The sequence below is a fragment of the Palaemon carinicauda genome, chromosome 40, assembly GCF_036898095.1.
Source record: "Palaemon carinicauda isolate YSFRI2023 chromosome 40, ASM3689809v2, whole genome shotgun sequence".
Taxonomy (NCBI): Eukaryota; Metazoa; Arthropoda; class Malacostraca; order Decapoda; family Palaemonidae; genus Palaemon; species Palaemon carinicauda.
This window is the reverse complement of record NC_090764.1, coordinates 66,810,385-66,835,998: the sequence shown is the minus strand read 5'-3', so window position 1 is coordinate 66,835,998 and position 25,614 is coordinate 66,810,385. Positions and strand designations below refer to the sequence as shown.

Sequence of the window (25,614 nt, the reverse complement as noted above, 5' to 3'; positions counted from 1 at the left end):
AGCAGTCACGAGCTGAAGCGTGGTTACGAGCCAGAATGTGGTCTCAAGCTGGAGTGTGGTCGCGAGCTGGAGCGTGGTCGCAAACTGGAACCTGGTCGTGAGTTGGAAGACTGTGCTGTCTCGTCGTCAATGAATCTTCAGGTCCAAGTTTGTGCAATCGTTCAGGATCACATCGGACATTTCTACTGCCGGAGTCGCGAGCTGGCAATGGGGAACGCTGGTCGTTGTCGGCGAGTGCTCCTGGAACTCTCAGGTCACAAGTCGTCTGCTTACCTGTTGTCATCAAAGCTGTGTCACTTAACGAGAGTGTGGTGGGAGTATGGCGAGCGCTCTTGTGAGATCCAGTAACGGGAACTGGGCGAGTCAAATCAGCTGGACAAGACATACTAGTCGGACGCATGAAGGACGAAGATCGCTGAATACTCTGAACTCACTGGCATGGTATTGCAGCTGCTCCAAGCCTTCGCTACCCTTGTTGCCTTATTCCTAAGAACCACGCTCTGAGGGGCTAAGTAAAAGCATAGATGAGCCTAATAACCTTCTCGTTACCCTGCGTGGATAAGGTCACTAGGGAAGACCTAACCCATGAGAGGGAAAGGTGTCCCTTGATAGGAGTAGGAACAAGCTTCTGAGCTAACTCTAAATAAGGAAGTGCGCCGTCGTCAGCACGCTGAGATGCGTCAGCTGCGAGAGGCCTTCTTGAAGAAGACAGTGACAGTGCAGGTGAAGAGACTGAAACATTTCGGGGCACTAGAGACTTTGCCGGTGCGAAACCTTCAGAATCTCTCGGAAGACCAAGGTCAACCTCTGAGGAAGCAGGTGTATGCTTCCTCTGTGCTCCTAACTGCAGTAGCTCTAAAAGACCTTCCAGTGAAGGGGGACCAGCAATCCCTAAGGAGGGGCACTGGAGTACATCATCCACGGAGAATGACTTCCCTGAGGCGAAAGGTAGCAAAGCTTCTCTAGGGGAAGCGGTGCAGTCCTCTAGTCCAAAGAGTTGTCCGGGCGTCAAAAGGCCACCGTTTCTACTCAACTGTTCCCCAGGGGAGACCGATCGAGCAGGAGCTTCAGGAAGAGATCAAGAAGATGAAGAAAAAAGTCAAGGTTTCTTTGCCTTCAAGGATGTCCCCGAAGGAGACAAATAATTCTTCCACTTCTTCTTTCGTCGACTACCAAATCTCTGCCACTGGGAGGATGACCGCTCCAGACATTCTGCGCAGGTATCCTCCTGTGTACAAGGGCGTCTTCTGCAGGCCGGGCACATGGAGTGAGGGACGGTCTTAACAGGAGACATGAAAGTGTCGCATTTGCGTCCTTCAGGTCCAGGACAAGTCTGCATGTCGGCCTAGAACAGCAACACTCACCCCTGAAAGGAAAAGAAGAAAAGCTAGAGAGTTATTGGGTCCTTTGACTGGCCAGACAGTACTATATTGGATCCCTCTCTATCGTTATAGCTCATTTTGTCTATGCCTGCACATACACAGAATAGTCTGGCCTATTCTTACTACATTCTCCTCTGTCCACATACTGTACACCTTTGCTCAAGGTGTTACCTACTGCAATGTAACTGTTCAGTGGCTACTTTCCTCTCGATAAGGGTGGAAGAAACTCTTTAGCTATGGGCAGCAGCTCTTCTAGGACACTCCAAAATCAAACCATTGTTCTCTGATCTTGGGTAGTGCCATAACCTCTATACCATGGTCTCCCACAGTCTAGGATCAGAGTTCTCTTGCTTGGGGTACATTCGGGCACGCTATTCTATATCATTTCTCTCCCTCTTGTTTTTTAAGTTTCTATAAATTATCTGTGAGGATCTAATTTAATGTTGTTACTGTTCTTGAAATATTTTATTTAGATTTTTTATTCTCCTCTTTTAGTTTGTTTATTTCCTAGTTTACTTTCCTCACTAGGCTATTTTTTCCCTGTTGGAGCCCTTAGGCTTATAACATTATGCTTTTACAACTAGGATTATAGCCTAGCTTGTAGTAATAATAATAATAATAATAATAATAATAATAATAATAATAAAAACAGATTAGTCAATGGCCAGTCAGTGTTAAGCAGTATAAAGAGACAATGTCCGCTTTCAACCGACCCAAAAGCAAAAGTGTGTGAGCTGGATAACAGGTAATATCCCCTAGCCGCCCTCCCTCTAACTAAAAGTCTTATACCTAGTCTTCCCGCTTCACCGAAAGTATATTCCCTAATAAAGAGTGAACGGGTTTGTATTTAGTGACGGAACAAACCAGATTTCTCACTGGGATCCCACCAAATGTTTTCATAAGGGGTTAAGTAATCTCATGAATGGTTGCTCTGCCCCATTAATCATGGTCAGAAATAGATAAAACACAACATAGCTTACTGTTCTGTCAGAGCTGTCATCTGGAGACAGTGCAGGAATAGCAGAGGCATCTAAAGGTACAGCATTTATTTGTACAAAACCTTGAATAACAGGCACTATCCAAACATCAAAACCAGGAACCTAGAAAAAAAGAAAAATTATTTCAATTAATTTTTACTATGGTATTTTTACTTGTGGAGTAAACACATCAAAGTACAACAAATCTAAGCATTCAACAGCTGTTCTTTACATTCTCCAAATTAACAGACCACTTTATATAACATCAATAGTTTCAAACTACAGTATAATATACAAACGAAGTTCATATATATTTTTTTCAAATAAACATACCATTACAATTCAAATGAATTAATCTAAAATAAAGATTTTTTCCTATCAAAATTTAATGTCAAATTTAGTGCAATATATAAAATTGCCTTTCATTTGCATGCATAAAAGCCATAAAATTATAGTTCATAATTAGTAAGACCATTCATCAATTGCCACTTTTATTTCTATCTAGAGTTTATACTTAATGATACTGTCGGGAAAAACTAGATACAACAATTTTGTTATATAGCCAAAGAGATTACTGTATCTTATTTAAGAGGAACAATGATAGAAGTTCAACATATCAACAATAAATTCATCCTGACAACTCAGAAAATTGCATATGGTAATATTAATCCCATTTTGAATATTGTCTGATCTTTGAGAAAAAAAATCCAAATAGTTTAAGATTTGACTCTTGTTACCTGGACCCCTTCTGCTTCTGAGAAGATAACACACAAAACCTCTTGAATAGTTGATGGCACAGGCTGGAGGCTTAGTTCTTCCCCAGAGAATCTAGTAATAAGCTTCCAACATCTAAAAGGATAATTGGGAATTCATAGACACCTACCATTTCTATACAGCTTATACGGTACCTCTCGTATTCTTTTATTGGAAGACAAAATGATGTCATAAGATATGACTGTAAGGAATAGTTAAGGTAAAAATGTCCGATTTCAATTCTGGTATCATCCAAACCCAAACACAGCCGTATCCTCCCCAGTACGCAACTTAAATTCACAGTCCTGAGCTGCAGTTCATCTGCTGCTAATAAATTGCTATTTGAGTTTGCTAAGACATCTCCCCAAAATGCATGTTGGCTGTTCATATCTCGCAAAAGAAGAAATGATTGAGGAAGCTGGTTTATCATCTCAGCCACACCATCATAAAAAATACTGTCATTGGGGAGCATGTAAAATAAACAGATAGTATATTTCCTACAAAGATTTACTTGGACTACTACTAATTGTAAAGTAGTATGTAGATCTCAAGGTTTTTGGGGAATGTCGCAGAGAAAATATGTGAGACTTCGGCCATGACTTCTTTCCTGTAGATTACATGGTGTTCTGTAACTAATATCTTTCTAGGGCATGCAGTGTAAACATCTAGTAATGAAACTATAAGTACAACTATAGACGAGTGGTCATGAATTAGGAGCTTCAGTTCTTCATTTTTAGCATTAAGACCTTGAATGTTTCATTACATAATACAGGAAAAAGTACTGATTTTGTAAAGTGAGAGAAGGAGGCATTAAACTATTTTGTTTAGTGACAGCAACTGGTATTTATGGGCCCCAAGGGATCACATAAGGGTGAAAATTGTATGTGTAGATGCAACAACTTTTGTCAAGATTTAAATTGTCATAAAAATTGACAATATAACACTAATGAAAATAGAGTTGAAATTAGCACGTTACATTCAATGGATTTTGTAGTTAATTTGGTTAGAGTTAGATGGCAGTTACTGCATGCGCTGAGTAAAAGAAGATCCTCGGGTTACTTAAAAAATTAGTGTAACTCAGTTTCAAGTGACAATGATTGGTTCGTTAATTTGACAAGATACTTGTCGCCTTGGAGAGCAGCTAACATCATCACCTAGTTGCGTAGTAATGCATTAAGTGTCACTTTAGCATCAATTCGCCATCTTACCTTACGATACAATTTTGGGATTTCAGTGTTGCTCTTTATTGGATATTTTAGTGCCTTGTTTTGCTTTGAATCATGTCCAGAAAGTGTAAGGGAGACTCTTCTGATGGCTAAGCATAGAAGAAGAGAAAAACTATTACGATGAAAATTAAAATGGACGTTATCAAGCAAAATGAAAAAGGAGACCCCTATGATCACAGATCGTGCTTTAGGCCTTAGTCGTTCTACAGTTGCACCTATCATCAAGGATAAACATCATATCCTTGAGCATGCGCAAGGACCTGCCCCTATGAAATTGACCATTACTGTATTATGAAACAACGCAATGGTCGCATGATTGAGATGGAGACCTTGTTAGTGCTCTCTAGTTAAATGACCATAATCAGCGGCGTAATCCAGTGAGGCTTATGGTGATTCAAGGGAGGGCTAAGCATTTGTTTGATACCTTAAAAAGTCCAAACGGGGAAGTGAGTGAAAGTGAGGAGTTTGTGGCCAGTAAGGGGTGGTTTATGAGATTTAAGGCATGTGTCAATGTGCATAATCTTAAGGGGCAAGATTAAGCTGCTAGTACTGATCATGAAGAAGCAAGTGAATGCCCTGATGCATTGGTTGAGATTATTTAGGAAGGTGGGTTTTGTGCTAAACAAGTCTTCTAAGGAGAAGAAGACTGCACCAGGACACAAAGTTGGCAAGGAGAGATTGACTTTACTTCTTGGGGTTAATACCCCTGGTGACTGCAAGCTAAAGCCTATGCTCATCATCCAAAGGCACTTGAAGGGTTTAGAAGAGTCAGCGACCAATCATCTGGAAGTCTAACAATAATAAATAGGTGACCCTCTTGTTATTTGAGGGGAGAGTTTTCAACCATTTTGTGCTCATGTTTGAGCTGTTTCGTGTTAAGAAGGGTCTACCCTTCAAGGTGATGCTATTGCTGGACAATGACCCTCGGTGCCCCGTCAACTTGGGTGATTTCCATCCCAATGTCAAGGTGGTTTACCTGCCACTTAACACTACTTCCTTGTTACAGCCTATGGACTATGGGGTAATGGCTTCCTTCAAGGCTTACTACCTCTATAGGACAACTGCTATGGCTTTGGAGGCAATAGAGGAGGAGGAGAGCATGACCCTTAAGATATTCTGGAAGTCCAATAACACCTGAGATGCCATCAAGAACATTGCTGAAGCTTGGGATGAGGTTAAACAAACCAACATGAATTGATGTCTGGAAAAAGCTTTGACTCCAGTTTGTCTACGATATCTTTGGCTTTGAGGGGAAGTTGAGGCTTTCACCAAGAAGGCTGTTGACCTAAGTAAGCAGCTGGATCTCAAGGTGGATGCTGATGATGTCAACAAGCTCCTGGCATCTCATAGATGGGAGTTGTCTGCTGAGGACTTGATTGAGCTGGAGAGCCAGATGACTGCAGAAGAGGAAGAAACCCCAATCCTTGAGCCCAAGATATTTACAGCAAAGACCTTGGCAGAAGATTAAGCCCTACTAGAGGAAGCAATGGCAAAGTTTGAGGAAGAGGATCCTAGCATGTAAAGTTTTATGAAGGTGTCCAGGGAGAGATCATGATCTTGGAAGAGAAGAGAATGTAATCCTGGCAAACAAACCTGTCTATGTAATTTAAAAATACATGAACCTGAACCTAAACCCTCTACCTCTACAGCTTCTCCAATACTACCTTCAGCTTTTCCAGCATCTTCATCATCTCATCCTGACTCTCCCAGCTTTTCCAGCATCTTCCACTTCTTCCCAATAAGCCTGTCTCTCCATCACTTGCAACAATCCTTCCAGTATATAGGTAATGAATTGTTATATGTACAACGTTACTTATCATCTACTAATACTGCACTGGCGTAGTTGCACTGCTATGCCTACAGTAGAAGAGTCAGGCAATGTACCCCCTTTCATTCTAGACTTATGGCTAAAGTGCTACCTTAGACATGATACTTATAGGGTACAGGTATTTATATGTATGAGGTACAGTAACTTATGAATGATAAATGATCGTTATCTTAATTTTTAAAAATATATTATACATACACAGTATATATATATATAGATATATATATATATATATATATATATATATATATATATATATATGTATATATATATATACTGTATGTATATATATATATATATATATATATATATATATATGTGTATATATATATATATATATATATATATATATATATGTATATATATATATATATATATATGTTTATATGTATGTTTGTATGTACGTATAATGCACTATTTATATAAATGTGCATTACGACAAAAATCGACTTCCGACACATAGTAAAAATGGATCTCGTTTGTAACATGTAGACCTCCTGTATATGCATTGCTTGGTGCACTTGCATTACATGGCTCCCCCCGGAAGCAGACATGCATGTGAAAGAGTGAAAGATGCCCTAGAGAGTCCTACTGTTGGCGCGTTATCCTGCAGGAGATACGCAGGTTTTAGGTGGACAATGGTGATCTAATCCTCTTTTCCACAAAGGGAACTTGTAAGGTGAGTTTAACTACATGGAATTAAAAACTTCTAAAGCTTGTAGGACACTTCTAGGATCACAAAAAATTGTGAAATTGCCCTCCTCTTTTAATGCTATTTTTTCAATAGTAGTTGGTATGCAATATAGTTAGGCAGTAAACATATAGAGACTAAAGGAAGTTCACCTTTACATTTAAAAGCATTACTATACACTCTATAAAAAAGAAACCTGGCTTCTATTTAATACCAATAAAATATTTACAGAAAGATATCTATGGTAATTTCCAAAATGGAAGCACCTAACTTCTAACTACATCAAGACTGTTTAATAATAGTTTTACCCAAAAAACAAAAGGTTGAGGAGATTTTGGGTGCCTTATAATATTTGCAGTCTGATAAGCTAAAGAATTAGGAAGTCCTTGCAACCGAAACCAATACCGAACAATAGAAGACTTTCAGTAAAGGTCTAAAGGTAACTCTCCAACATCAACAAGGAGGCTTGGGATAGGCAAAGTTCTAAAGGCTCCTGTGGCCAATCTGATACCAGTATGGTGTATAGAATCTAAAATCTTTAATAAGCTTGGGGTGACTGAAGAGAATATTTCACACCAAAAGCTAATTTAAAAAAAAAAAGAAAGCCTTGTACTATAAGTTTTGTGGTCTGGCCCCCATGATGTGTGAGACAAAACTTTTAAAAGATTCAGAGCCTTAAGAAATTTCACCTTTAAGGCTTTCAAGTGTGGAATGCTTGTCAGCCTTGGATGCTGAATCTGGCTATCTATCCAGAAATTAAGGCATCAGTGCTTGAGGCAGATGTTGCATCTTGCATGGGAACGCCCTCAGGTCAGCAAGAGGAGCAATCAAGGACTGTAAACATGTAACGGTGTCCTTGTGACATGGGGGGGGGGACAACCCTGTCAATGAGAATGTGGGCAAAATGATGCTGATATTGATGAAAAGTGCCGACACTCAAATCCGAGTGTCGATGCACTTTTAAAATTTAACATGAAGTACAGGCACGGACCTAATCCTTGGCATCTTTAATAATGATATGCCATATGTACTTCAACTTCAGCAGCTGTGTAGTAGATCAAAATGATGGGTGTGGGAGGCCATGGATCAGTTGAAACGCCTTTCAGCGCAGAGGCTGGTATCCACAACATTGCCTACCAGTACTGATGTCACAGAGGAGGGTATGGGAGTCATCGAGGACATCGTCTTCGCAAAGGAGACACATGCAGGATGCTCTGGATGTTTAGTACTCAGGGTTTTTCCTTGGGCTTCTGCTAATGCCTTGTAATACATTCCCAGGTGGATGGCAGCCAATTTATTCCTGGACAGGACATTGGCAACAGGATTCAAATTACCAGAGATGTTGAATAGTACAGGTGATTTAAAAAAAGCAAAGATATTAGCGCTGATGTGTGGACCACGCGTCGGACTGTCAAGTGAAGGAGTACACATAAATCATGTGGTCCATGTGAATGACGAAGGAATGGCAGAAGTGATGATCAGCCAAATACAACCCAATTACTGTAGTTTGCAGTCAAAGGTAAAGTAACTAGATTCCACTTTGGAAAGTATTCTACTGACGAAGGCCAATAAGTTTGGCAATCTGTCGATCATTAGTTCAAATACTACCCCCATAGCAACGTCACTGGTATCAGTACAGAGTAGGAGGGGTGTAGCTGGCACAGACAAGGTGAAAGCATTAGCAGTTGATAGGGCTTTCTTTATGTTCAAGAAGGCTGCCTCCTGAAGGTTTTTTGGCTTGGCTATGACAGTGTAGTTGAGGGACGCAAAATAAGTGGTAATGGTTGACAAGAACAGCTGATGATAATTCACCAAGACCCCTGCAATGCTTTGACAGTTGAGGGTATGAGCAACTTATGTACTGTCGATACCTTCTCAGGGATGGGTTGACCCAAGAATGTCACTTCCTTGGCACCAAGGGCACACTGGCACCTGATAACAAGGCCATTCTGCTGCAGGCAGTCGAGGATGATATATAGGTGACATAGGTGGTCTTCTTCTTCGGAGGAAAATACCAATACAGTTCTATATGGCTTCTACATAACATACGCAGAAGGGGAGGTTCAATGTGATGCCATCCATAAGTCATTGAAATGTGGACCCTAAATTATTAAGGCCTAAATAGAATAATTGAAAGTATATGTGAGGAAGAGGGTGGTTATAGCAATCTTTGGGATGTCTTCTGAGTTCATGAGCACCTGATAATACCTCTTCAGGAGGTCTAGGGTCAGAAATACTTTAGCACCGTCAAGGAAGGTAATGATGTTGGCGATGTAGTGGTCTGGTTCAGTTTGCATCTTAAAACGATTCCCACAAAGTAATAGGGATCCATCCTTTTTCAGGAGGATGTGCAGGGACAACAACCAGTGGATTGAGACCTTTTAACAAAAGTCCTTTCCTTCTGTTTCGTCAAATGAGCATTTAGCAGCTGCCAAACGGTCTATGGCCTTACATCTGAATCTTGCAAACACTGGAGGCCTCATCGTCTTGATATGGTTAATAGATACAGTGCTTGGTAGAAATTATAGGCATCTGGTGTAGTTCAAGGAGCAAAATGTTGAGACATTAAAGTGAGCAGGTGGACGTAGACATCCGTTAGCATGCAGATGTGGAGAACGAAGTCGGAGGGAGCAAGTGATAAAAATGTGGACAAGTAAGAGCTGTCACTGTCTAATCATTGATATGTAACATCAACCAGGAGATAGAAATGGGAGAAGATTGATTGATTGATTTAAAGTTTTCAGGCATCCTGACATCTAAGATCATTGACGCCGTAAATGGGAGAAGAAATCTGCCCCACTGAGAGGCAGTGTAATGTCAGCAATGATTAAATTTCACCGGTACTAGGCACCACAAAACGAGTGTCAGCATCTCTTAATCGCGAGTAGGGATAGCAGATTCATTTGCAGCTACCAGGTAGACTTCAGCAGTCTCGTAATGATGGGGTTAGGCACTTAAGGGAGGAACGTGGCAAAAGGGAACAACAGGCACCAGAATCTACCAGAAAGCGCACATTAGATCTTGAATCATGCGAAAAGATGAGATTAGCTTATGTGGAGGTCAATGCCACAGGCTATCATAGCCTACTTACACATTTTCTACCACTGACATCCAGTAGCACATTTCTTAGCAACAACCACAAATTTGGAGTGGTAAAAGCACAACTGAGGGCAAGGGGAGCCATCCAGTGGCTTTTGAGGATATTGGTTGGGGAATGGTTATGGGGCAGCATAGGTGGGTGGTGGGCAGCTTTGTCACTGCCCAGGGATGCCACGAGGTGGGCATCAATATCCTACAGCAATCATCTCAACTTCACTCAGAGTTGAATGGTTATCCCCTTCTTCAGGAGTGGAGTTGTTGATGGAGTTTCTTGACTGTGGTGAAGTGGCTGTTCATAAGAGGGTGCACTCTAGTCATCAATGTAGAGGTTCTGGCAGTAGTTGTACCCTAAGGGCATGAATAAGGTTTACTTCACAAAGAGAACTGTCTACAGCAGACTGAAGGCAAGCAATACTGATCATTTCTCTGAGGGTCATTGACGTCTTTTGATTCCCCAGCGGTTGTTGAGAGACTTGAAAAATCTTGGCTACACGGGCAGCTGGTAGCGTTGAGTACTACTCCAGGAGATATGATTTGAGGGCATCATACTGTACAGGGTTGTCCATTTGTTCACAAAGCCAATCAAGAGATTTCTGGGAAGATGTAGTCAGGAGTCATATCAAGGACATAGTCTTCTATGCTGCTCAAGTAGGTTACACCTTTGATATGGAACAGAACCTTGGCCTGCTGAAACCGGGAAAAAGCATTTCTACTTTCGAAGGGCGGGTTTCATGGTGGCAGCATGGACATATGAGTCGTGGTCGGTGGTGGATATTGTTGAAGGATACGGCAGACGGGAGGCGAGCTGGGTGTTTGAGGCACTCTGTAGATCACCAATATGATGGGAGTGAAGGATAAGACAAGCTCTCGATCAACTAACTTTATTAAACATTAACACAGGTATTTACAGACCTCAAAGGGGTCACATAAGGATGACGATTGCAAGTCTATATTTAACGGCTTTTGTCAATAGAGTTGACATTGGCATAAAAATTGACAATATAATACCAGTAATGAAAATTTAATTGAAATTAGAAAGTTATATCCAAAGGCTTTTGTAGTCTAATTTGGTTAGAGGAAGATGGCAGTAGTGCGGGTGCTGCATAGAAGAAAACTTAGAAAGGGTATTCTTCATTGTATGTAAATTGCTTGCTCTACATGCATTACAGTTTCCTTATTGGAAGACTCCTTAACTGAAGTCTTCCTATTAGAGTTCTTTGAATTGTGATGATTGTCTGATAATTCCTTTATAAAACTAGGTCTTGCTAAGTTTGGTTTAAAATTTTCTTTACAGCCTTTTGATTAACTTGTTGTCTAATAAAGATTCATCATCTTTGTTTTGAGATATATCATACCTACTTGCAATAGGTATTTCTATATTTCTCATTAGAAGAGAGATAGAAAGAGGTCGCCCTCTTTTTTTATTAAAAGACAGAAACCTATTACGATTATGCACCTTCCTTGCAACAGGTGCATCTAATAGTTCTCTAATAAGAAGATTCTTCCCTTACATCTAGTAACAATGTTGCACAAGAAGACAGCCGTGAGATACCCATAAGACAGCCATGAGATGCCCATTCAAGATTATGAAAAATTCAAAGGACAATATGCACCAATTCCAAATTTTGAGGAAGGGTACTTGCCTCAAATGGGGATCTAGATAGTAACTTTTAATTACATGGTCTAGGAAATGTTTGATTTCTTAGATTTTACAGAATGGGTGTAACTTTTTAGCTTGCTTAAAAGTCACCTTGTAAATCCCACACTAATATGCTCTGCATCTGACTACTGATTAGTAGTTCCTTCTACCTGATATTGAAGATGTTTCTTATTGGCTACTATAAGTGTATTTTGCAATAGAGGCACAGGTTCTATGCTGTGGATCTGAACAATTGCCACAATGTTTTCAAATTTTACATACCTGATATGGATGTCTAAATTTGAAACATTAGCACAGCTAAGGTTTCTGTTTGAAAAGACAAACTGTTAGTTTCTCATTTTATGTATACATATAAAGGTACGTCATGGTCTTCAAATTGGTATTCACAGAACCTTATGAAGTTTCCAAATTTCTTTAGGACACATATCCAAGATATATTCCTCAGTAAACTTTTAAAGGTACCCGATATAAATAACCCCTCTCTAAATACTAAAATTCTAATACAGTTTCATATCCATCATTAGATTTTCTTCTATTTTTATGTTATTCAGAATGTAATATTAGGTTTAGACTTGGCATCAATCAATTTTCTTGCCAAATCTAGAAATGTCTCCACAGTCTATAGTACCTACTTTCTTTTGTAGCAGCTCCCTGAATTTGAAGTAGTATTTCTCAACTCTTTCTGGTGCAATAATCAACATTAACAGCTTAGGGTTTCTTTCCTTTATCAATTCTATTTTGGAGTCAGCAGATTCACTTTGATTCCTGTCAGTGGGACACTACATATACAAGTTTCTAAGAGTTGTATTAAACAGTGGTCCAGTAACCTGATTTTGATATATTTCAAAATATCACACATTGAAATAAACACTTCCTCAAGATTACTAAACCAGATCCATGCTTCCACTTAGATTGATTGATTGACAAGAGTTTTCTGGCATCTTGACATCTAAGGTCATTGATACCGATACCATTTGTTATAAATAAAGAATAAAAGGAAATTCAATTGAAAATAATAGAAGGAAAGATGTCCTTATAAAAGTTAAATATCTTTCAGATGACCTGCTTCTGAAATAAAAGCTAAAAACACCGCTAGCATGGTATGACACATCATGTCCAAGAATCTTGGCAAGGATGAACCTGCCATCTTCACCTCAAGCCTCAAACACATATCTATTTCTTTCTGTGCTATAAGTGGGGCATTCAGTAGACAAATGCCTCGATGACAAGGGTATCAAACAGTCATTGCAATATGGCTTATGTGCCCAGTCATCAGATACTGTGTGTCAACCAAGTGTGACCAATGCGGAGATGACAAAAAGTAGTCTCCCACTTTCAGGGCATCATGTTATACCTTCAAGGAGATATTACAATCATTATTTCTCTCATCTTATTTCCTTCTAAGCTATCCCAATACTGTTTCCAATTATTATGAATAAGATTTTTAATGCTTGGTAAAAATCATTACAGAGGATGGGATACCTTCATGGTAGCAACTCAGCTGCAGCATTCTTTGCTAGTAAATCTGCCTTCTCATTCTCACACACACCTGTGTTTGCTCATACTCAACAAAATCAAATTGTTATACGTCTCAGTCCAATAATAAAAACCCACTCTAAAATCTTTTAAACTAAAAGATTATTAGAATTAAAAACTTCTAAAGCTTGTGGGACACTTCTTACTTACTATACTTTTACTTTGATGGCTGCTTTTCCGGTCCCATACAGCAGGGGAACTGTATACTTATATAGCCACAGTTTATGACATCCTTAGTAACCATGAACAGTATTTTCTGCTAGTCTTTTCAATTCCAAGTCATAAGATTTGCAGTCTCTAGAATTTACAATGTGGTCACTTGGTTTGTTTAACTTTGTGCAGTTTATACATTTTGAAACTTGCGAATTACACTCCTTGGTGGAATGTTTTCCTGCATTACTAAAATTGGTAAAATTGTCCTCCTCTTCTAACGCCATTTTTTTCAGTAGCGGTTAGTATGCCATATAGTTTGGCAGTAAATATAGAAGCTGTTAGAGGAAATGAATCTCTACAATTAAAAGCATTACTATAATCTCCAAATCCAACGCCATCATTAGATTTGGATCCATCAGTATAAATAAAAGTCGATTTCTTATGTTCTGTAACATGTTCCATTATAGAGAGACCTACAGTCTATTTTTTATAGCGGTGCATATTTGCACCCACTCACAGGGGGTGCCCTTTTAGCTCGGAAAGGTTCCTGATACCTGATTGGTCGGAAGTATTTTTGTCCGAACACCTTCATTGTTCTCGAATAATTACCAAGTAATGTGAATCGAAACTTATTTATTAACCTATATTTCTCCATCAGATATATGTTTTGTCAATAAACAATGTGAAAGAATAAATTTATTATAAAGAATCGTCTTGGTAAGTCTAAATTTAATAACACAATCCGCCGAAGTCAACGACAGCAGCTTGTTTTCGGATGCACGCTTTGTAATTTTGTAATTTTTCACATATTTTAACGCAAATTGGGATAAATTACACTCAGCATAAGTTAAACATGTTATTATGAACTTTCTTTGAATACCAGAATTTACCAAAATCATGGAATTAATAAAACCCGATAATTGTGAAAACTTATGGGGAGGTAAAAGAACAGCCTGTAGCGGCCTGGCGGGAAAACGATCCTTTCTGACTTGTAGACGCAGTTTTTTTTTTTCTTTCGTAATATAGTTCGGCCTAGTCCTTTCAGTTTAAATAGTCTTGCATTGTCTCTCTTCCTATTATTTTGCTTAGTATTTTCCCACATTCTTGTTCATCACCTAATATCTATCTATTTTCCCGATATCACTTCTTTCATAAATGGGACATCCGCACTACGATTCCTTATTTCTTATCCTCTTTCGAAAGTGATGGCTTGAAGGGAAGCGCATGCAAGTCTCAATAAAATAGTGTAGAGGCGGGAATAAAGAAAAAAATACTATGCTTAATTTCAGGTTTATAGAATAGGTTATACTTCCTACACAGCATAAAATTTATGTTGTTATTATTATTTACATGCTTACTGACGTAAGGTACAAAACATAAGGAATCGTAGTGCGGATATCACATAGGTCTATATGAAAGAAAGGATATCGGGGAAAATAGATAAGATATTATGTGAGGAACAGGAATGTGGGAAAATACCAAGCAAAATAATAGGAAGAGAGACAATGCAAGACTATTTAAACTGAAAGGACTAGGCCGAACTATATTATGAAAGAAAAAAAAAAAACTGCGTCTACAAGTCAGAAAGGATCGTTTTCCCGCCAGGCCGCTACAGGCTGTTCTTTTACCTCCCCATAAGTTTTCACAAATATCGGGTTTTATTAATTCCATGATTTTGGTAAATTCTGGTATTCAAAGAAAGTTCATAATAACATGTTTAACTTATGCTGAGTGTAATTTATCCCAATTTGCGTTAAAATATGTGAAAAATTACAAAATTACAAAGCGTGCATCCGAAAACAAGCTGCTGTCGTTGACTTCGGCGGATTGTGTTATTAAATTTAGACTTACCAAGACGATTCTTTATAATATATTTATTCTTTCACATTGTTTATTGACAAAACATATATATGATGGAGAAATATAGGTTAATAAATAAGTTTCTATTCACATTACTTGGTGATTATTCGAGAACAATGAAGGTGTTCGGACAAAACTACTTCCGACCAATCAGGTATCAGGAACCTTTCCGAGCTAAAAGGGCACCCCTATGAGTGGGTGCAAATATGCACCGCTATAAAAAATAGACTATAGCTTCTAAGCCAGTCATATCCATTTCAACACCAATAAATATTTACAAAAAGATATCTCTAGTAATTTCCAAGGAGGGGTTGATAATATCTTGAATAGAACCACCTTACTTCTAGTTATATCAAGACTGAGTACCAATTGTTTTATCCGAAAACCATAAGGTTGAGGAGATTTTGCGTGCAACTCATAATACCTACAATGCCTTACAAGGTTTGCAGTCTGATACGCTAAAGAATTAGGAAGTCTTTGCAACCTATACCAATACCGAACAATAGAAGACTTTTGATAAAGGTCTAAGGTTATTTCTCCAGCGTCAACAAGGAGGCTTGGGATAGGCGAGGTTCTAAAGGCTCCTGTGGCCAATCTAATACCAGTATGGTGTATAGAATCTAAACTCTTTAATCAGCTTGGGGTGGCTGCGGAGTATATTTCACATCCATAGTTGGTTTTTTAAAGAATGAGAGCCTTATATAACTTTAAAAGACATTTTACTTTGAAGCCTTTCAAGTTAGGAATCCATGTTAACCTGCTATCAAATATTAATCCTAAAAATCTAGCTTCACTTACACATGGGATCCGTTGACCTTTAATGTATATATCCAGGTTTGGATGTACTCCTCGTATACAACAGAAACAGACAACAACAGTTTTGCTTGTCAAAAACTTAAATCCATTCATATCAGCCCACTGAATCATTTTGTCAATTGAGAATTACAGTTTTCTCTTAAACATTGCCATTCTAGCTCTAGCAAATGATATGGAGAGATCATCTACTAAGGTTGTTGAGAGAATATCTAGGGGAATGACAGAGCATATCCCATTAATGGCTAATGTAAATAGGATTACACTCAGCACACTACCCTGGGGAACTTCTTTCTGACATTTCCTCTCTGACAGAGTTTCACCCTCTCTAACTTGAAAAAATCTACATGAAACAAATGCTTGAATGAACAATGGTAGCTATCCTCTCAACCCCAAATTATGAATAGTTTTGGGTATACCATATCTCCATGCAGTATCATATGTCTTTTCAAGGTAAAAAAGACTTACATGGTGCTGTTTAGAAGCAAAGGCTTCACAAATAGAGGACTCAAGTCGTATCAACACATCCGTCGTTGAGTGTATTTTTCTAAATCCACACTGGATAGGTGATAAAATATCTTTCTTCTCCAGGTATCACACCAGTCTTGCATTGATCATCTTCTACATGATCTTACATAAACAAGATGTCAATGCAATTGGTTGAGAGTTTGCTGCTAAAATCTTCTCCTTACCAGGTTTTAAACAGGTTAAAATAATGGCTAGTTCCCAAACACTTGGAAAACTATGATCATCCCATATTCTGTTAATAATGCTTAAAATAAATAACTTAGTATTAACAGGTACATGTTTAATCATTGCACATGGAATTCCATCGGGTACAGGGGCTGTATCATTACAAGTAGCAAGTGCGATATCAAATTCCCTTTCAGTAAAAAGAGCATTTTAAGATTCCTCCTTTTCTGTTGCAAAATTTAGTACTTTCCATTCTTCAATGCTTCTATAGTGATGACTAGGAACTGCTTCACTCTTACATGATACATTGTAGAAATGATCAGTCAAGTCATTGCTAAACTCAGTTGTTCCTGTCACATACTGACCCTTTACCTTCAACACTGGTGGTGGGTTGGGTGAATTTACCTGCTATCTTTTTTACATTCTCCCAGACAGAAGATGGTGGTGTTCTAACTTTGATGGAGGAAAAGAAAAAGACACCCAAGACTGGAGCCTAGCTTCTTCCATGGTACGACAGAATTGAGCTCTACATTTCTTGTATATGATTAAATTCTCCTCTGTACAGCATCTACACAATTTAGTCAAAGTTTTTCTTATAGTCCTGTGCAGGGCACTTATTTCTGAAGGCCACCAGGGGACTGATCACAGTTAGAATAACCCTGTGGTTTTGGGAATCGAACTGACTCCTGCTGTATGGAGGTTCCATTCAATAAGTCCATGGCATTATCAACCTTTTCAAACTGTTCTGCATTCCCTTTTATTTCGCTTAGCTCACAATATCTATCCAAGATCGCCTTGTCAAGGTTCCATCACAGGAATCTCTGTAAAGGTGGACCATTGTTGGTGTTTATAATGATTGGTGCATGATCACTAATATGCTAATGATCTAATGCTCTCCAATCAAAATCGAGAAGAGAGTTACAGCCTGCAATTGATAGGTCAATGCATGACAAGGTACCTGTCTGAACATGAAAGTATGTGGGCTCTCCTGTATTAAGGAGTCCTACATCTTCACTCCTCACAACTGATGATATAATATTACCTCTTGCGTTTGCTAAAACGTCATCCCATACAGGATGTCTGCCATTCAAATCTCAAAGTAAAATAAAAGGTTGAGGGAGATCACCTCTATTAAATTATCATATGAGGCAATTAGAGACCAGATTATGCATTTTTTTCCCTATATCTATTTGTACAACCACTGCCTGCAGAAAGGTACAGATAGGCAAAGATATTTTGGGAACACCTCGACGAATGTATATAAGACTTGCCCCATGGCTCAATGTTCGTTGATCATATGGTGTCCTATAGCTAGCATAATCTCGAGGACAAGGAGTAGTAGCATCAAGCTTGCTCTCCTGTAGGCATACAATAATAGGGGAATACTCATGAATGAGGAGCTTAAGTTCTTCATATTTTGCCCTTAAACCCTGACAATTCCATTGCAGAATGGAGGAAAGAACTATGGTTTATTTTTTGGAAAACACCTTGGATGAAGTCTTCCTATTGGCAAACTTTGGTCTAACACTATTTACTGGTGGTTTCTTTAAAGAGGATCTTGATATTTTGGGTTTAGTGTTTCTTTTTCTTTGTGTCCTTTTAATCTAATTGTTGAGGGGGATGGTGTACCTCAACTTGAATTTCTGTTTTATTAAGTTGTCTTCCAGGTGATCAGAAACATCAGCAGACAAGACATCATATTTATTTGAAGTCATAACTTTAATGATTTTTTTGGAAGGGGGCGAGAGAGATGGTTTCTCTCTTTTTTTATTAAACTGTCGTGAGCTACCATGTAAATTAGTTTTAAGTGGAACAACAATCAAATCAGACAAGGACACAGCCTGAGGGAGGTTTGTACTATTGTTTAGAATGAGGTAGATGGTTTTTTAATATCTTTTTGTTCTTAAAATATGTTTTGATTTCTATACACTTTCTGGATATAAATTTGAAATGGGACTTTCATCTTCTATAACTACTTTCATATCTTTATGCTGAAAATGAGGATACTATTTTCGCCAGTGTGATTTCGGAAGTTCTTCTTCAAAACCAGCGAAAAAGGTTGCTCTGGCCTTATCTGCTTTTCAACTGCTCTTTTACGTGCCTCTTTAAAAGTAATCCTTTTCATAGTCCTAATTGTCTGAATTTCTTTTACAAAAATAAAATTAACACAGCTTTAAGATGTAGCTGGGTGTGCTTCCCCACAGTGAATATAACTTTAATTTTCTGTGCATGCTCCATGCCTATTTTTTTCCACAGTTGGCACAAACAGCTGGCTTATTATTTAGTTTTTCCTTGCACTTTTAGCTTAAATGGCCATACATTTGGAAATGATAACTTCGCAATGGTGAAGGGATATATGGTTTTACCTTTAAAGATACCCAACCAGCTTTAATAAAATTGGGTAGCCTACACTGATCAAAAGTTAAAACTAAAGTAGCTAGAGGAATATGTTCTCCAACTCTCTTTCTCATTCTAACTACTTTTACTACTCCTTGACTTTTCAGTTCATCCTCAATTTCTTTTTCATCTATCTCTAGTAACTTTGGAGCATATATCACACCCCTACTCTGATTAAAAATGGGGGTGGGAAAAGCATTTGATATTACGACCCTCCAAAGTTGAAAGTGCTTCCAATCTTTCACTTTATATGGGGGACAGTGTCTCTATCAAGAGACTTCCATTTCCCTGAGGAAGAATTTCTGGCTTCCCTCCACATACTTTTACTATTTCCCTATTGGCTCTAAAAAAATATTCACATTTTCATGTCTTCCCATTTTTGAATTCTTCAACAAAAATTTTTTTCATAATCACTATTTCATAGTGACCAGGTAATATTTCTGCTTTTCTATATTTTTCCGCTTGACAAATATCTCTTATTCTCTCTCTCTTCTTCTCTACATGGCATGAGTAGGATTCTAATGTTACAATATTAGAAGTCAAGTTGAAATTGTCAGTGTCTAGGTCCATGTTCGTATTTTCCAGGTTGTCATCAGAGGGGTTGGTTTGCAAAGCAGCAGCAATGAGTTATCCACCTCTTATCAGAGGATGTCAGTCCTCCGATCCCATGTGGTTCAACCCAAGAAGAGGTTTCAGCGGGGACCAGTCCTTTACTACAAAGGGGCTGTCTCTCTTTAGGTGGGCATACACTGGTCAGTTGGATAGTTACCACTCCCACTGACGACTCCAATGACTGGCATCACCCATCACCCGCAAATATGGGAGACTTAAAACCGGATCACTGGAGCCTGACTCTTAACAGACTAAGTCTGCACCCAATGGGATTTACCAGAGGGTGATGGTGTCTAAATTTGAAGCATATACACAAACTGGTCTATGTTCTAACAGTGGTTGTCAACGAAATTTGGATAGAAAAAAAATAGAGATATAAAACAGAAATACAGAAGAAGGCCTATACATGTCCAGTTTTGGTTTGGTCTCTCAGGACTGGCCTTAGCAGTATGGTTGAACCTGCCAAGGTGGATAACAACCTAACCAACATTGCCCAGCTCATCATTAAGACACTCATTCCTCTCTACTGCAGAAGACCATCTAAGGGGCTTCCACTTTGAGGATAATATTTATTTTGTTTACATTACCATAAGGTTTAAATACAATCCATTAAACTTCATGGGGACAATTTATAAGTATTTGATATACATTATATTGTGTATTTTCAAATTACATATCTTAACTTCGTAGTTCTGAACATCAGAGGAGAGGTCCTTTTTAATGCCTAAATCATCAACAGAATTTTCTTTAGTTGAATTGGCAGACATTGCCAGTATTGTGCGGGGTTTATCAGGTGATCCAGGGATAGAGGAAATTGTATCACAGTATTTCATTTCTTTTAGGTAGGGATTACGGACGAAAATCAGAAACAAGTTTCTAAAAAAAATAAGATTCTGGTAAAGAATAATTTTAGTCTGCCACCCTGAAGGAGGCCCCATTAGCCTTTCAAGGAATTAATTCCTCCACCAATGACACCAGTGGCAGCAGACTCCAAGCCCTACCCTAAAGGGATGGTACCACCATGATAATTATGGCTCAAGTGTAAGCCAATCCTGCTTGAGGTTCTATGGGAATTGCAAGAATACAATAATCGCCTCTCTAATCATAGTGGCAGGTAAACTGGACAGGATGCCAAGAGTCCCATACCTTCCCAGCCCACTCCTGGAACCAATATTATTATTATTACTAGATAAGCTACAACCCTAGTTGGAAAAGCAGGATGCTATAAGCCCAAGGGCTCCAACTGGGAAAAATAGCTCAGTGAGGATAGGAAATAAGGAAATAAATACACCACAACCGAAGTAATGAACAATTCAAATAAAATATATTAAGAGCAGTAACACCATTAAAATAGAGTTTTCAATTATAAACTACAAAACTTTAAAAAACAAATAGATAAATAAGATAGAATGGTGTGCCCAAGTGTAGCCTCAAGCGAGAGAACTCTAACCCTAGACAGTGGAAGACCATGATACGGAGGCTATGACACTACCCAAGACTAGAGAACAATGGTTTGATTTTAGAGTGTCCTTCTAGAAGAGATGCTTGGCATAGTTGAAGTCTCGCCTCTAACCTTACCCAGAGGAAAAATAGCCACTGAATAATTACAGTGCAGTGGTTAACCCCTTGGGTGAAAAAGAACTGTTTGGTAATCTCAGTGTTGTCCAGTTTACTGAAGAGATAGTCACCTATATAAATATGGGAGTAATTACATTCTGGGTGTAGACATTATCGGGTAGTTAGCAATACCATCACAGCTCTCACATTTGATTTTTAATATAACCGCAATCCCAGCAATGGTATCTCTTACCAATAATCTCGACAGTAAAAAGAGGAAGAAAGGTAGGACAACAAAGTGGTGACGCTTGATAGAACATGGAGGTGGTCAAGGAATAATAGGAAATAAAAAAATAAAAAATTTTAAGTAATTTTTATTTTTCCTAACATACTTACCGAGAACTACTTTCTTAGGAGTTACCTGTAATCTCCTCTCAACCGACCAGAGTTTTGTGTAGTATACCCTACCTCCGTTTTCTATGGAGGACTAACCCAGGAGTAAGGAGAACGTGCCCTGAGGGTATACCTGAGCTAGGTCGGCGTTAGCTTGGGTCACGCTAGTCAGTAAGTTCCTCGGATGGTGCAAAAAGTCCCTGCAAGGGCAGAAAAGCACTCGGGGAAGGTAGGGAGGGCCATTACCCGAAAGTAGTTCTCAGTAAGTATGTTAGGAAAAATAAAAATTGCTTAAAATTTGTGATTTGTTCCAACACAGATACTTACCTCGAACTACTTTCTTAGGAGACTTACACTTTAGGAGGTTGGAGTGTCTTCCTGACCTTCAGACCCAGCTAAGCGGACGACAAGTAACCTAGATATGAACTAGGCTCTCTAAAATAAAAACTGGAAAAGGAACGGTAGGGCAAACTACACAAAGAGCTCACGTTAGTGTCTAAGTACTCACCCTTTAAAAAAATTTCTGATGCTGAGTCCAGTGACAAAGTTGCAGAGACGTGTTCTTCATTGGTTACATATGTGTGGTTATCTCCGGTAGGGATAGGAAAACGGGGATTAGGGTGAAAAGGAACGAACCTGTGTCTCCTGGTTTTGCTATCCACGATTGCACCTGGGGCTTCACCGTTAAATCGCTTGGAGCGCGGAGATGACTGTCCCAATGGAAAACCCGTCCAAAGACCTCCTTGAGTAATCCTTGAGATAATGGGCAGTAAAGGTCGACTGGTTCGACCAGGTGCCCGCCCGAAGGATCTGGCCCACTGCCATGTTCTTCTCAAAGGCTAAAGAAGTGCTTAGTCCTCTAATGTCATGGGGCCTAGGAGTACCTGGCAGGGCCAGTCCCTCCTCCTTATAGGACCTGGCAATAACTTGTCTCAACCAAAAGGAGATGGTATTCTTCGATACCTGCTTCTTCGTAACACCTGTGGAGACGAAAAGACTCTTGATACTCGGCCGGAGATGTGCAGTCTTCTCAAGGTACTTCCTAATGGCACGGACAGGGCACAACCTCAAATCCTCTGGATTCCCAGTCTTAGGAATGGCTGGCAGTGAGAACCCCTCGAACTTAGGATCCCAGACTGCTGGATTCTGGGTTTTTGCCACGAAAGAAGGGACGAACTTGAGGGAGATTTCTCTCCACCCCTTCGAATGAGATGTCGTAAGACAGCCCATGGATCTCTCCTACTCTTTTCGCAGAGGCCAAAGCCAACAAAAAGACCGTCTTGAGAGTGAGATCCCTGTCTACAATATCTTTCATCGGTTCGAACGGGGGGCTACTTAACATCTTCAGAACCCTAGCCAAGTCCCACTGAGGCACCCTAACAGTTTGAGGAGGGCAGGTTTGTTCAAAGCTCCTGATAAACATAGAGATGTGTCTAGAGGAGCCCAGGTCGATGCCCTTCAGAAGGAAGACTTGACCCAAGGCTGCTCGTACTCCTTTTATAGCTGGGATTGACATCCCCGCCTCGTCTCTGAGATATACTAGAAAGTCTGCGATATCTGGGACTGAGGCTTTGAGGGGCTTCATGTTCTTTGAAGCACACCACTTCGTAAAAGAGGCCCATTTCGCTTGGTAGACCGCTGCCGACGACCTTCTCAGATAAAGCGACATCTTTTTAGCAGTTCCTGACGAATATCCTTCCTTCCTCAGGAGTCGCTCGATAGTCTCCAGCCGTGAAGGCGTAGAGACTGTGGGTTGTCGTGGAACCTGAGAAAGTGTGGTTGTTGTAGAAGATCTGGCCTGTCGGGGAGTGGCCATGGAGGAAGGTATGCCAGGTCTTTTAGATCTGCGAACCACTCTCTCTCCTGCCACCAGGGCGCTATCAAAGTCATCCTTAAGTTTCGGGCAGCCCTTACTCTGTTGAGCACTTGCCTGATCAACGTGAAGGGGGGAAAAGCGTACACGTCTAGGTTGTCCCATTTGTGCTGAAAGGCATCCTCTAAGGCTGCCTTTGGGTCTCGGACAGGAGAACAAAACATGGGGAGTTGTGCGTTCAGTCTGGTTGCAAAGAGGTCCATCACTGGGGAACCCCATCGTTGAATGATGAGCCTGGCTACTTCTGGGAGGAGGGACCACTCTGTTCCCACTATCTGACCCATCCTGCTGAGACCGTCGGCTAGGACGTTCTTCTTCCCAGGGATGAACCTTGCCAATAACACTATCTGGTTCGCCTCCGCCCAATCCAGGATCTCTAGGGCGAGATCGCACAACTCCCTTGACTTGAGGCCTCCTTGCTTCTTTATGTACGCGACTACTGTGGCGTTGTCGCACATCAACGCCACAGTGTTTCCCCTTAGTAGTTCGATGAACTGCAGACAAGCTTTTTGGACTGCCTTCAACTCTAGGACATTGATGTGTAGGCCTTTCTCCACGTCCGTCCAGGTTCCTCTCGCCGTCTCGTTGAGGAGATGTGCTCCCCATCCCTCGTTGGAGGCGTCTGTGAATAGGAGCATCTCGGGAGGCTCGGTCGCGAAGGGCATCCCCTTGAGCGTATTCGACCGGCACTGCCACCACTCCAGGGAGGGTATTGTGTCTGGCAAAACTGGGATTAATTTTTGGGGCGAGTCCAGTTGGTTCCAGCAACCCTTCAGGTTCCATTGGATGCCCCTGAGCCTGAGTCTCCCCTGGGGAACCAGTTTCTCCAATGACACCAGATGACCTATTAGCCTTTGCCAGTCCTTGGCTCTCCTGGGTTGCCCCGGAAGGAAAGGCAGAAGGATCTTTATTAGATTGCTTACCCGTTCCTCTGACGGAAAGGCCTTCACTAGTCGGGAATCCAGTGTCATCCCCAAGTAGGTCATCCTGGTGGAGGGAGACAGGTTCAATTTTTCTGGGTTGATCATTATACCCAGATCCTTGCAAAATTGAAGAAGCTTTACACCTTGCTCCTTCAAAACGTCCTCTGAGGAGAAAAGGAGCAACCAGTCGTCCAGGTACCGGATGAGGCGAATACCCCGCTCGTGAGCGCACACCGAGACTGTCGTTTAGACTCTCGTGAATACCTGGGGAGCAGTTGACAACCCGAAGCAGAGGGTCTTGAATTGCAGGATCCGGCACCCCATTTCACTCGGAGAAACTTTCGGTTTGAGGGGTGGACCGGGATTTGAAAGTATGCGTCCTTGAGGTCTATAGCCATCATGTAGTCTTTCTCCCTCAAGGACTGCAAGACCGACTTCGGAGTGTCCATTTTGAAATCCGTCTTGCAAACAAACTTGTTGAGAGCTGACAGGTCCATCACCGGTCTCCATCCCCCCGTCGCCTTTTCTATCAGGAATAGTCGGCTGTAGAAACCCGGTCCCGGATGTAGGACCTCTTCCATGGCGCCCTTCTCCAACATAGTGGACACCTCTTCTTGAAGGGCCGCCCTCTTCAACGGGTCCTTGGGTGCCAGCCACTCCGTCAGGCTGGCCGGAATCAAAGGTGGAGGTTCCGTTAAGAACGGGAGCCTGTACCCCTCCTTCAGTACGGATACTGTCCAGGGTTCCGCTCCGTGAGCCCTCCATGCTTGCCAATGTCGTCTGAGGCATCCCCCAACCTGAGGCTTGGGCAGGAGTAGGGGGCCTCCCACTCTACCTCCTCCTGGAGGAGCAGCCTGAACGGCCTCTCCTGGAAGCCGAATACCCTGTTCTAAAAGAGGCAGACGCTGCTGGAGCTCCTCTACGGGGGGGCTGTGGTGCTGAAGCCCACGAGGAAGAAGGGGCTTCTCTCCTCGTCAGGCTAGGAGGGGCCTGAGAAGTAGAGGGCCCGTCTGATGCTGACCTCTTGTAGGGGGGCCTCCTTACCGGTTGAGGTCTGGGAGCGCCCACTTCCTTCCGTTTAGCTACCTTCTCCATTATCTCCTCTAGCTGTTTTAAGGGGAACAAGGAGTCACCCCACACAGGAAGGCTCCTCATGGCCCTCGCCTCCCTGTCCAGGATCTTCTGGGA

At 40.6% G+C, this 25,614-nt stretch overlaps 1 protein-coding gene across 2 annotated transcripts in view; it reads right to left on the bottom strand.

Annotated features, from left to right (window-relative positions):
* Positions 1-25,614, bottom strand: part of sp3 (spermathreecae) — a 352,115-nt gene that overhangs the window by 180,088 nt on the left and 146,413 nt on the right. For both annotated transcript variants that reach the window (XM_068363846.1, XM_068363847.1), the window contains exon 6: positions 2,363-2,482. In XM_068363846.1, coding sequence (XP_068219947.1) covers positions 2,363-2,482 — 120 coding nt within the window. The remainder of the gene's footprint in view (positions 1-2,362; positions 2,483-25,614) is intronic.